This window comes from Bufo gargarizans, chromosome 8, assembly GCF_014858855.1.
Source record: "Bufo gargarizans isolate SCDJY-AF-19 chromosome 8, ASM1485885v1, whole genome shotgun sequence".
NCBI lineage: Eukaryota > Metazoa > Chordata > Amphibia > Anura > Bufonidae > Bufo > Bufo gargarizans.
In genome coordinates this window covers 191,233,914-191,246,130 of record NC_058087.1, presented here as the reverse complement: position 1 = coordinate 191,246,130, position 12,217 = coordinate 191,233,914, and the positions used below count along the sequence as shown (strand labels likewise).

The 12,217-nt window shown below is 44.5% G+C and overlaps 1 protein-coding gene across 1 annotated transcript in view; it reads left to right on the top strand.

The window, feature by feature from the left end:
* Positions 1-9,649, top strand: part of LOC122945117 — a 47,299-nt gene extending 37,650 nt beyond the window's left edge. Inside the window, exons 7-9 of the mRNA XM_044303998.1 lie at positions 1,059-1,154; positions 5,046-5,390; positions 8,664-9,649. Coding sequence (XP_044159933.1) covers positions 1,059-1,154; positions 5,046-5,390; positions 8,664-9,247 — 1,025 coding nt within the window. The 3' untranslated portion in view covers positions 9,248-9,649. The remainder of the gene's footprint in view (positions 1-1,058; positions 1,155-5,045; positions 5,391-8,663) is intronic.
* The last annotated feature ends 2,568 nt before the right edge of the window (positions 9,650-12,217 follow it).

Here is a 12,217-nt window from a genome sequence, read left to right as displayed (position 1 = left end):
TACCCCCATCTAGTGGTGGAATGTGTGTAGTGCATCTGACAGCCTGGTAACAGGGACTTCACATAGTAACTAGGCCTGAACTGAGCTATATATACTGTGGTGCTTCCCCATCTAGTGGTGGAATGTGTGTAGTGCATCTGACAGCCTGGTAACAGGGATTTCACATCAGAAAGAAGTACAGCATGATATGTGACACAATAAGCTTTTGCAGTGCCCATGTGCACTAGTGGGACGCTGCACATACTGGACATGAAATGATAAAACTCCATCACATAAAAGAACACAGTTAAAAGCAGGAAAGTGCGGGCACCACACAGATGAATAAGGCAATTGTGTAAATCAGATTTTCCAAATTATTATGTGCAATTTTCTACCCATCCGGATGAAGCAATATTAAAGGGGTTATCCGAGAGTAAAAAAAGGTCCCCCATGTGCCGGCCCCCCCACATTTAATATACTTACCTGGGTCCCCGCTACCTGCACTGCCGCTGCTGCTTCTTTTCGTGCACGGATGGAAAGATCCAGTGTTGGGGGGGGGGGGGGGTTTGGTAGCAGCCAATGCCAGGAGGGGACGAGCTTCCCTAGCATTGCGGGTGACACTAGGAAGGCTCGTCCCTGCCGGCCATTGGCTGCTCCCCCGACACCAGATGTTTTCATCCGTGCACGAGGAGAAGCAGCGGCGGCGGGGACCCAGGTAAGTATATTCAATGTGGGGGGCCCGGCACATGGGGGGACATTTTTATACTCTCAGAAAACCCCTTTAATTTATTTATAAAGAATTGAACTACATATTTTTTTTTTTTTATTCACTCAAAACGATGATGACTGTACCTACTGCATGTGGTCACCATGGAGCGCTAACCTCAGGTAGTACAGAACAACATGGCAGAACGTGAGCAGTGGAATCTCATACAGCTATAGGGTTGTCAGGAAAGACAGTAAATGTCACCAGACGGCTGAGGCTACAACCAACACGTGGTCACGGTGAGATACGTGGCAGACAGGAATGTGTCTGATACTTTCCCGTATGTATGACTTTATTACTATTACATCGCCAGGAACGCCTCATCCACAGAGCGGTGCTGTTCCTCTAACCAGTCCAAATAGATTTACCACGGGGAGTGACAGAAGCACGGGCTCGCCACCGGTGACAGGTGAGTACCAGTGAACGGTACACTGGAGGTCTGTGCTTACATATGCAACGTGCCGGTCCGCAGGGGAGAACACGCGAGGTGCACGGTGGGTGGAAGTGTACATACAGTTCATCGGGTACTCACGGTTTAGCAGTCGCCTCCCTGGGCCAGCAGTGCAGTGAAGGGGAGAACAGCACTGGATTCTCCGGGGCACACTCCATTACAGGGGACACCGGCCAGGTGGTGATCGAGGTGCCCTTGATGGTGATTGGGTTCCTGAGTGCTTGTACGGCTGGGCCCCTGACTTAGGTAGTGTCGTGACGCCAGCACCTTGATGGTGCAAAATGCTGAGAGTAGTAGTAGTAGTATGGAGTTAGAAGAATGAGGCAGGTTTAAATCCAACTGAGAACTTTACTATAACCAGGTTCTTGATAACAGTTTACATCCAGTTATATAACAGCAGGTTGGATGTGATGAATCCCAGTAACAGGCTGTACTGGTAGTTATGTCTCAGGCTATAGTAGTTAGTTATGTACTCACTAATACTCAGCTCTTTGCCTTGCTTCAGTCTCAGTTGAGGTAGATCAAGTCTTTATCTTCTACACACAAGTGATGCAACAGAAATCTTATCTGTCCTTAGAATAACGGTGAGGCTGCCGGAAGCCGATAAATCCTTCACCTAGATACAAAGGCGCCTGGAGCCCAGAATAATGGCCTTGTCCTTCCTTTGTCTTTTCCACAATAACTTGCTACTCCGGAAGAGTGAATGGCAGAATACAGACTTCACCTCGGCCTATCTTCCTGGCTTGGCACTGAGATACAAGTTGGCTCCTCTGGGCCGTGGAGCCCAAGAGAGAGAGCTGAGCGGAGAGGGGGCCTCATCTTCCCCCTGCTCCTCACTCCATCTCCTTATTCAACTCCCACTCTCTGAACACCAACTCCTACATTTTACCAACTGACTAACTAGGCCTGAACTGAGCTATCTATACTGTGGTGCTTCCCCATCTAGTGGTGGAATGTATGTAGTGCACCTGACAGCCTGGTAACAGGGACTTCACATAGTAACTAGGCCTGAACTGAGCTATATATACTGTGGTGCTACCCCCATCTAGTGGTGGAATGTATGTAGTGCACCTGACAGCCTGGTAACAGGGACTTCACATAGTAACTAGGCCTGAACTGAGCTATATATACTGTGGTGCTACCCCCATCTAGTGGTGGAATGTATGTAGTGCACCTGACAGCCTGGTAACAGGGACTTCACATAGTAACTAGGCCTGAACTGAGCTATCTATACTGTGGTGCTACCCCCATCTAGTGGTGGAATGTATGTAGTGCACCTGACAGCCTGGTAACAGGGACTTCACATAGTAACTAGGCCTGAACTGAGCTATATATACTGTGGTGCTTCCCCATCTAGTGGTGGAATGTATGTAGTGCACCTGACAGCCTGGTAACAGGGACTTCACATAGTAACTAGGCCTGAACTGAGCTATATATACTGTGGTGCTTCCCCCATCTAGTGGTGGAATGTATGTAGTGCACCTGACAGCCTGGTAACAGGGACTTCACATAGTAACTAGGCCTGAACTGAGCTATATATACTGTGGTGCTACCCCCATCTAGTGGTGGAATGTATGTAGTGCACCTGACAGCCTGGTAACAGGGACTTCACATAGTAACTAGGCCTGAACTGAGCTATCTATACTGTGGTGCTACCTCCATCTAGTGGTGGAATGTGTGTAGTGCACCTGACAGCCTGGTAACAGGGACTTCACATAGGAAAGAAGTACAGCATGATATGTGACACAATAAGATTTTGCAGTGCCCACGTGCATTAGTGGGACGCTGCACATACTGTACATGAAATGGTAAAACTCCATCACATAAAGTAACACAGTTAAAAGCAGGAAAGTGCGGGCACCACACAGATGAATAAGGCAGCAGCCATTTTGCTCTACCTGCTCTTTGTCAAGCCTCCCATATTCACTCATAATGATGGGAGGCTTGACAAAGCGCAGGTTGCACGAAACGGCTGTGTGGAGCCCGCACTTTCCTGTTTTTAACCAGAATAAAGCTGCAAACAGAATTACATGGTGAGGGCCGCTGTTCATTTTTTCTTCATTTGTTGATTTTGCACGGCTAGTGAAGCAGAGCCCCACCGTACATCGCATGATAGTAGTGCAGGTGTGAGAACCGTGGGACATTTACCGCACTCAGCACTGCCGACCCCATTCTTTTGCATGGACATATAATTATTTTCTACCCTTTTCCCATTATTATACATTTGCTGTAAGAATTAAGGAGGAAGACAAAACATTTGTGAAATCACATCCTTATATACTGCTGTGTAAATCAACGCCTTCATTGCCCCGAGACCACCAGGAAAAATAATATGAACCATGTCACTGCCCTAGATCACACAGCATCCTGGCCACTAAGGATACAAATATTAACCCCATGACTGCCTTGGACCACCAGGGATTCAGACAATAACCTTCACTGTGTTAGTCCCGGAATGTTTTTTAATGCTATTTGCCTGGATGCTCTGTAGCCCTTTGCACCATAGATGAATATTTAAGGTCCCTAATAACGTTGAACGCGAATATTCAAATAGCGAATATTTATCGCGAATATCGCAACTTCGCTAATTCGCGAATATTTCGAATAAAATGCTATAGCGCTGAAAACATGATTCCTCCCTGCTTCTTTCTTGTGGGTCAATGAGTCATTGGCCCACAAGCAACTTAAGCAGGGAGGAATCATGTTTTTATATGGAAAAAAATGACGAATATTCTAAAAAAACGAATATATAGCAATATAGGGAATATATTCATTATTTTGAATATTTGCCTTTTTTTTTTCCAAACTGTACAGTTGTTTGCATACTCCTCCCCGACAAGCGTCCCCGTCACCATGGGAACGCCTGTGGGTTAGAAAATACCATCGGATCTGAGTTTTCCCTGTGATCGGGAAAACTCAGATCCGATGGTATATTCTAACCCACAGGCGTTCCCATGGTGACGGGGACGCTTGTCGGGGAGGAGTATGCCAAAGTGGAATAACAGTACAGATTTAAAAAAACAAAAAGTCGAATATTCTAAATAACGAAAATATTCCCTATATTGCTATATATTCGTTTTTTAGAATATTCGGCATATTGTAAAACAAGAATATATAGCAATATAGCGAATATTTGTAAAATACACATATAGACTGCAATTTAGCTAATATAGTGCTATAGTATTTTTTTTTATTAGTGTACATTTTTTCCAGATCTGAAGTTCAGAAGAGACAAAAATAAATTAGACTATAAAAATAAGATTATAGCCCTATATTAGCTAAAATGCAGTCTGTATGTGTATTTTACGAATATTCGCTATATTGCTATAACTTTGTTTTTTAGAATATTTGTCATATTCTAAAATAAGACTATATAGCAATATAGCAAATATTCGTAAAATGCACATATTAGCCAATAGCCATAGCCAACCAATAGGAAAGTTGCCTTATACAGTTAAAAGAAAATTGCAATACGAGAATAATTAAATCGCATATAATTCGCGATAAATAGAATAATGACGAATATTCGATTTCGACGAATATAAGGCAAATATTCAATTGAATATTCGCGAAATAGAATATGCCACCTCCTGCTCGTTACTAGTCCCTAACCGTTCTGTTCAGGGGTACAAAGGCTTAGAGGGAACGCTGCCGACAATCAGACAATATCCCTGTGTATCATCTCATCACAATATCAGCTCTGATATTACCGGGATGTATGCTTCTACAATATCATATGACAACGTGAAACGCGGGCACCAGAAATATTGAGAAGTACAAACTGTACCTGCAGCGTTGCCCATGGGTTTTCTTCACTGAATGCCTCCGTATTCTGTTGTATTTGCACAGGAACTCGGCCTGACCTCCAGATTGGAGAAATAACGGTACCGGAGCTGATACTGAATAAGAGAGCCACGATGGAGTGTGCACTACATAATTACGATAATGGCAAACACGACATAACATGGTATGAAAAGAAGCCCGAAACCGAGGAACCAATACCTGCAAATGATCAACGAAGGTTCCAAACCATAGGCCTCCAAGAAGAATCAGACCATGGCCTCACCTGTAAAGCCTATCTACATCTCACCTCAGTAAAATCATCAGATGATGGAGCAGAATATATCTGCAGAGTGACGCCCTCAAGGTCTGGGGAGATGATTGAGAGGAGAACAGGGAAACTGTCCGTGACTGGTAAGTAATCCATGTGACGTTAGTTACGTATATACGTCACACACATTACCAGTGAATACACACATTAAAATGAATGAGGACGTGTGCTGTCCGCGGAGAACACGTACAGCACGCGTCCGTGAAACACTGATGTGTGAATGAGGCTTGACTGAGAGCGAACAGAGCGCTTGGTTTCCTTCTTTTAATCCTTTCAGCTGCAGATCTGCCAAATCCCCGTCACCTGTTCTGTCGTCCAAGATGGTCAGACTACCTGCCGCATACTGCGCATTTGACAATCCCAGGCACTGCTGTCCAATCGGGTGGCAGGACTGGGCAAGTAGTAAGCGCCTCGGACTACAGAATGCACAGTGTACATCGGCCTGAGAGGCGGTGTGACCAGGAATCAGCAGACCGGCAACTAAAAAGGGGAAAATGAAGGACCCGAGTAAATGTCCTGTTCAGGCCCCAGTGACTGCGATTTTCTTCTTCTTGAACCCAGGTCACGTTAACGATCGCTGAGATGCAGGCTTTTGTAGTATGTAGTATCCCTCACAACGCCATGTGTATGTCACCATTGGTCCTGTGGAGTGTGGATGTGATTGACAGGCACGCATCTGCATGAACAGCCGGGACTGAAGAAAACTCTTAGGCCCCTTTCACACGGGCGAGATTTCCGCACTGGTGCAATGCTTGAGGTGAACGCATTGCACCCGCACTGAATCCGGACCCATTCATTTCTATGGGGCTGTGCACACGAGCGGTGATTTTCACGCATCACTTGTGCGTTCCATGAAATTCGCAGCATGCTCTATTTTGTGCGTTTTCCACGCAACTCAGGCCCCATAGAAGTAAATGGGGCTGCGTGAAAATGGCAAGCATCTCCAAGAAAGTGCGGATGCGGTGCGATTTTCACGCACGGTTGCTAGGAGACGATCGGGATGGAGACCCGATCATTATTATTTTCCCTTATAACATGGTTATAAGGGAAAATAATAGCATTCTTAATACAGAATATATAGTACAATAGCGCTGGAGGGGTTCAAAAAAATAATAATAATTTAACTCACCTTAATCCACTTGTTCACGCAGCCGGCATCTCTTCTGTCTTTATCTTTGCTGTGCAGCAGGAAAAGGACCTGTGGTGATGTCACTACGCTCATCACATGGTCCGTCACATGATCAATCACCATGGTAAAAGATCACGTGATGGACCAAGTGATGAGCGCAGTGACATCATCAAAGGTCCTATTCCTCAAAGAAGAAGACAGAAGCGAAGCCGGGCTGCGCAAACAAGTGGATTAAGGTTAATTAAATTATTATTATAAATTTTTTTAACCCCCTCCAGCGCTATTGTACTATGCATTCTGTATTAAAGATTGCTATTATTTTCCCTTATAACCATGTTATATAGGAAAATAATACAATCTACACAACACCTAATCAAAACCCGAACTTCTGTGAAGAAGTTCGGGTTTGGGTACCAAACAGGCCGATTTTTCTCACACGCGTGCAAAACGCATTACAACGCCCGTGTGAAACCAGCATTAGGATTCGGTCACACGTTCAGGTTTCTGATGCAGTCCTGGAGGCAGAAATCAGGAGTCTATCAGAAAAGGAGAGAAAGGACAGGAACACGTTTTCCTCTTTTTTCAATTCACTCCAAAACTGCCTGCAGAATCCTTACTGTGCGGCTGGACCCTTAAAGAATGACACCATAGCTTTTCTGTGGCGATTTGGGTTGGAGGTGCACTTGCATCATATGGCGGCCCTCTTCCCAGGGCATACCAGGAGCCATGAGGCAGAGTAAGATTTAGAGGGAGTCGGTCACCTCATTTTCACCAATATAACTAACAACACTGCCCCATAGAAAATTGCAAACACTTTCCAAGCATCCCTGTGTGCTCTATGTGTCTGTATTCCGTGTCCACAAAAAGCATTTATTCTGCTGGAAAACAGCTCCCAAGTGCCCAGCTGAAAGTGAAAGTAAAAACAGCTTTCACTCCTGACTTGATTTCTAATGGCTATATCTTCTGATACAGTGGATATAATGCTGTGGTTCTGGTATTGTTTGAAAGGTTAGAATGCCAGCTTTCAAACAAGGCGAAATTTCTAGCTGGTACCAATCCCAAAATATGAGCAGCTAAAGCAGCCCTCCCCTCTTCAGTCTGGTTTGCTTTTGGCAGTGGCGTACTAAGGGGGGTGGTCCGCCCCAGGTGCTGGCTTTCGGGGGGGGGGGGAGGTGCCAGAAGCAATGAGCGCTTCCATCAATACAGATGGAAGCGCTCATTTCTGGAGTGCAGGGAGCTGGGTCCTGTCACTCACCACTACGCTCTTCGCGCTCCTCCCCTCCTTGAAGCCGGCGGACCACAGAATGGTGAAGCAGGAAGACTTTTCCCTGCTCCACCATTCAGCCTGCAGTGGGCATTATTACTGAGAAGGAGCACAATGGGGACTTCTACTATTGAGGGGGCACAGATGGCATTACTTCTATAAAGGGAGCACAATGGGCATTATTACTATGAAGGGGGCACAGTGGGCATTATTACTATAAAGGGGGCAAAATTGGGATTATTACTATGAAGGGGGCACAATTGGGATTATTACTATAAAGGGGGCACAAAAAGGGAATTACAACTGTAAAAGGGGCACAGAGAGGGCATAACTACTGTGAGGGGGTCACAATGTGGGCATAACTACTGTGAGAGGGCACAATGTGGGCATAACTACTGTGAGGGTGTACAATTTTTTTTTAAGTATTGGGGGGAAGGGAGTGCCAAAGAAAGGACCCGCCATGGATGCCAAACACCCTAGGCACGCCACTGGCTTTGGACACTTGGGCGCTGTTTTCCAGCAGAATGCTTTCCTGGACATGGAATACAGACACACAGTGCACACAGGGATGTATGGGATGTGTCTGCAATCTTCTGTGGGGCAGTGCTCTGAGATATATTGGGGAAAATAAGGTGACAGACTCCCTTTAACAGTAATTTTCATGTCACTGTTGATTGTGAAAATATCTAGAAGACAGATACGGGATAAACATGCATGATACTGTCATTTCACCAAAAAGTCTACATTAAGCCTTAGCCTTACATGTTTGTCTGATGGTCCTGCTTCCAACTATTTCTAAATCAGAATGCTAATGATCTGCAAATAATAGTCCTGAAGTGGAGCATGGTGGCAATGTACACTGGAGATCATACATCATCTCCATTAGCCTGATACTTGTAATAACCACATACTGTATGTGTCTTTAGTATTAGCTCTGAACTAAGATTGTTCTATTTCATGCAGAACAAAGACCATCACACAATGATAAAAGTCCAGAAAAAGTCCCTTCCCCAAAGTTACCAGAAGATCAAGCAGAAGCATATGACCAGAGACAGACAACACATAACGAGACCGTAGAAGAGAGACATATACAGGAGCCGAGGTGGGAGGACAGAGAAGGCTTGTGTCCAGTCAATGGATCAATTCATGAAGAAGAGAAGCAGAAAATGCCGGCACCAGATCATAACGTGGAAAAAGAAAGTGATGAATTGGGGGAATACGATAACAGTGAAGGTACAAGGACAAATGGAAATATCAGAGCAGTGTGTCCAGCTAATGAAGCACCTGGAGAAGAAAGGACTGAAGGCCATTCACTACCCACCAATGAACTATCTCATGGAAAGAAGACTGATGACTTAGAGGAATGTTCTACCGGTGAAGACGAAGAAGAACTGGACCAGAAGAAAGAGAAGGAAGAAACATCACATCTCCTCAATAAACCAATTGATGAGGAAGAATTATCATCATTATCAGAGGAGGAGGACAATGAAGAGACTTCACTAATGAACACCAAACTTGACACTGGATTAGATAAGAGTTCATATTAAAAAAAGAGTAAAAATGAATAGTGATGGAGTCTACATAGACAATCGGTTGAAGATGAGACTAAGCTGCTAAACAATACAAAATCTGATTAACCACTTCATTACGGACCAAATGTGTCACTGAGCATGCGCTGAGTACCGCGGACGGCCTGCGCGAGATTTCACCGAGCGGACGCAAGGAATCTGTGGGAGTAGTTACATCCAAATAATCATATAGCGGAGGGGGGGGGGGGGGGCGGCTGTGGCACAGAGATCGGGTGTCGGCAGTTACTTACGCTGGAAGAGGCGTGCTTGGGCTCTAAAGGAAGGCGGGCTGGGCACTGTACGGGGGAGTTCCTGGGCTCCAGATTAGGATAATAACGCCCCTCTGGGCACCTTGGACACTCAGTTGCATAACATAAAAAGTGGATTTTATCGCTAATGAAACCATGAAACAAAAAATAAAGACTACAGCAAGAAATAAGGTATTTTATTGTACATGGCAGTAGTAACACCTTAATATGCTCAAACCAGGTGACAGATTCCCTTTAAGAGGGCAAGGTGCAGTGGTGGTCACTGGTAAGGGGCCGGGCCTCTGTGGAGATCACTGGTAAGGGGGTGGGCTGCTGTGGTGGTCAATGTTAAGGGGCCGGGCCTCTGTGGAGATCACTGGTAAGGGGGTGGGCTGCTGTGGTGGTCAATGTTAAGGGGCCGGGCCTCTGTGGAGATCATTGGTAAGGGGGTGGACCGCTGTGGTGGTCAATGTTAAGGTAGAGGGGTGCTGTAGAAGTCACTATTATGGGGGACACTGTCGATGTCTTTTAACCTCACACAAAGATTAAATTAAACAGTCGAAATATACCTGTGCGGAGCCGGGTCACCCTGCTAGTAACCTATATTTATATAGCACCAGCCTATTGAGAGGATACAATCTACTTTAATTGAATAAAAATATATTAGATGGCTTTTAGATTTAGATCTTGTTTGAGCAGTAGTCTCCTCCAACCATCTCTATGTTTTGACTTGATAATCCTTTTTAATATGTTTAATGTTTAGGTGATGATCAATATGTAAAATGTGCTGGTTAGCTTCTGGTAAGCGCTTTCATTTAGTGCTGAGCTATTCCATGATAATGCAGCGTGTAGCTGGCCAGCTAGGACCTGTCCTAGGTTGCTCGTATAGCTTATATGTGAATACAGCTACACCTGCCAATAGCCTTAATACAGTTCCTATGTTTATGTGTTAAAGACAAAAGCAGAGTTATTTACTGTGACATCATGTTTTGGATGTCATATTACTGTTATATTTTGTGTTCACAGAAGCAGATACAGATAATATGCCTTTAAGATTCATTTTGTAATGTAAGGTAAGCTCAGTGACACAGCAGAAACAACAGAAAGCATAGAGTTAATCTGTTGTTGCTGGGCAGAAGTCTAGACCAATCACAGCCAGCTTCTCACACAGCAAGAGTTTTCACCAATCACAGACAGCTTCTCATACAGCCCGTTGGGAATTCCCCCAGCTCCTGCTGCTAGAATCATTATTCACCAGAGACAGGAGCTGAAGAGACATTCACTCCACTGAGAGCTGAGTTTTATGGGAACAAGAGGCCAATATAGGTATTTAAAACAGTTATATAATGTTCATATTGTTAGTATTGTGTTTAGAACTGTATACTGAGCTAGATATATATGTGTTTACTTACAGTTCCACCAATTGCAACCATACTGAGCCATACAATCCATACAAATTGCAAAAGCAATCTGCAGTAGAACTATTAGACCTCAGATATACCTCTCAGAGAGATCATAAAGTGCTTAAATAACTAAAGTGAGAGTACAGATACTCAAGAGAGAAATATATCCACCATTTTATGTTGAATGACAAGATTGAACAGTTGAACCACCATCTTATGCATACCGCCATTTTGTGATATCTTTCCAACACGTGTTTTGTACATGGACTATCTGCTGCGGAGGCGGCAGTGTTATATATGAAGAAAAGTTGAAGTTAATAAAGAAGTTATTTCTAGCATTTGGTGTGCTCGTTACACCTACTGTTTCTATAGAACGGCGCCAGAGGAATTACAGCGTAATGGACAGTCTGGTTAGACTAAAAGTCAGAGATTTTAAAATTCTTCTAATGCCACAGCGCAAAATGCACTTCATAGTGCTGCGCCGGCCATACAGTGTAATCTGCAGGCGGCATGTTATAGAGCAGGAGGAGCTGAGCAGATAAATATATAAATTTATGGGAAAGGATTCAGTATAAGGGTCCATTCACATGTCCGTAGTGTATTGCGGATCCGCAATACACCTGGCCGGCAACACCATAGAACTGCCTATTCTTGTCCGCAATTGCTCTATATCATGCGGCCTTCAGATCAGAGACCACGTTCAACATGACAGGTTCCCTTTAAGCATGTAGTAAACCTATGCACTATAAGTTGCATGAAGTGCACACTAATATGTATTCATGTGTGTTACAATCCATTAGTATAGGTAATATTTTTGGACAAGTTGATGGTAATTGCAACTATTCATTCGCCTGACTCTACAAAACGGTGGGTTCTGCAATGTTTTCTGTCACATGACTATAAAAATCAGCAAGGAACCAGAGGGCAGTAATATTGCACCACTGGAGGCTTTCTTGCCTTCCTCTCCCCTGATACTTTGGACAAGAGAGGGGCTCATGTGAAGGTTATCTATAGAAGAAGCAGCGATCTCCAGTTACAAGGTGCTCAAATTCTGTGGTTTACAGTTATGTGTCCCTGAAAACCATGGGTGGGTTGGCAGACATAGATGAGGGAGGAGATATAGAGTGGTGGGTGCATCATGGAGGGGAGCTCTGCGGGTGAGAATGAGTACTTTAAAACTAATTCTATAGTGAATGGGCAGGACATACAAAGGATGGCACAGAGAGGGGGCAGCAGTGTAGTGACTGGCACAGGGTAGAGCAGGGATCAGCAACATTCGGCAATCCAGGTGTGGTGAA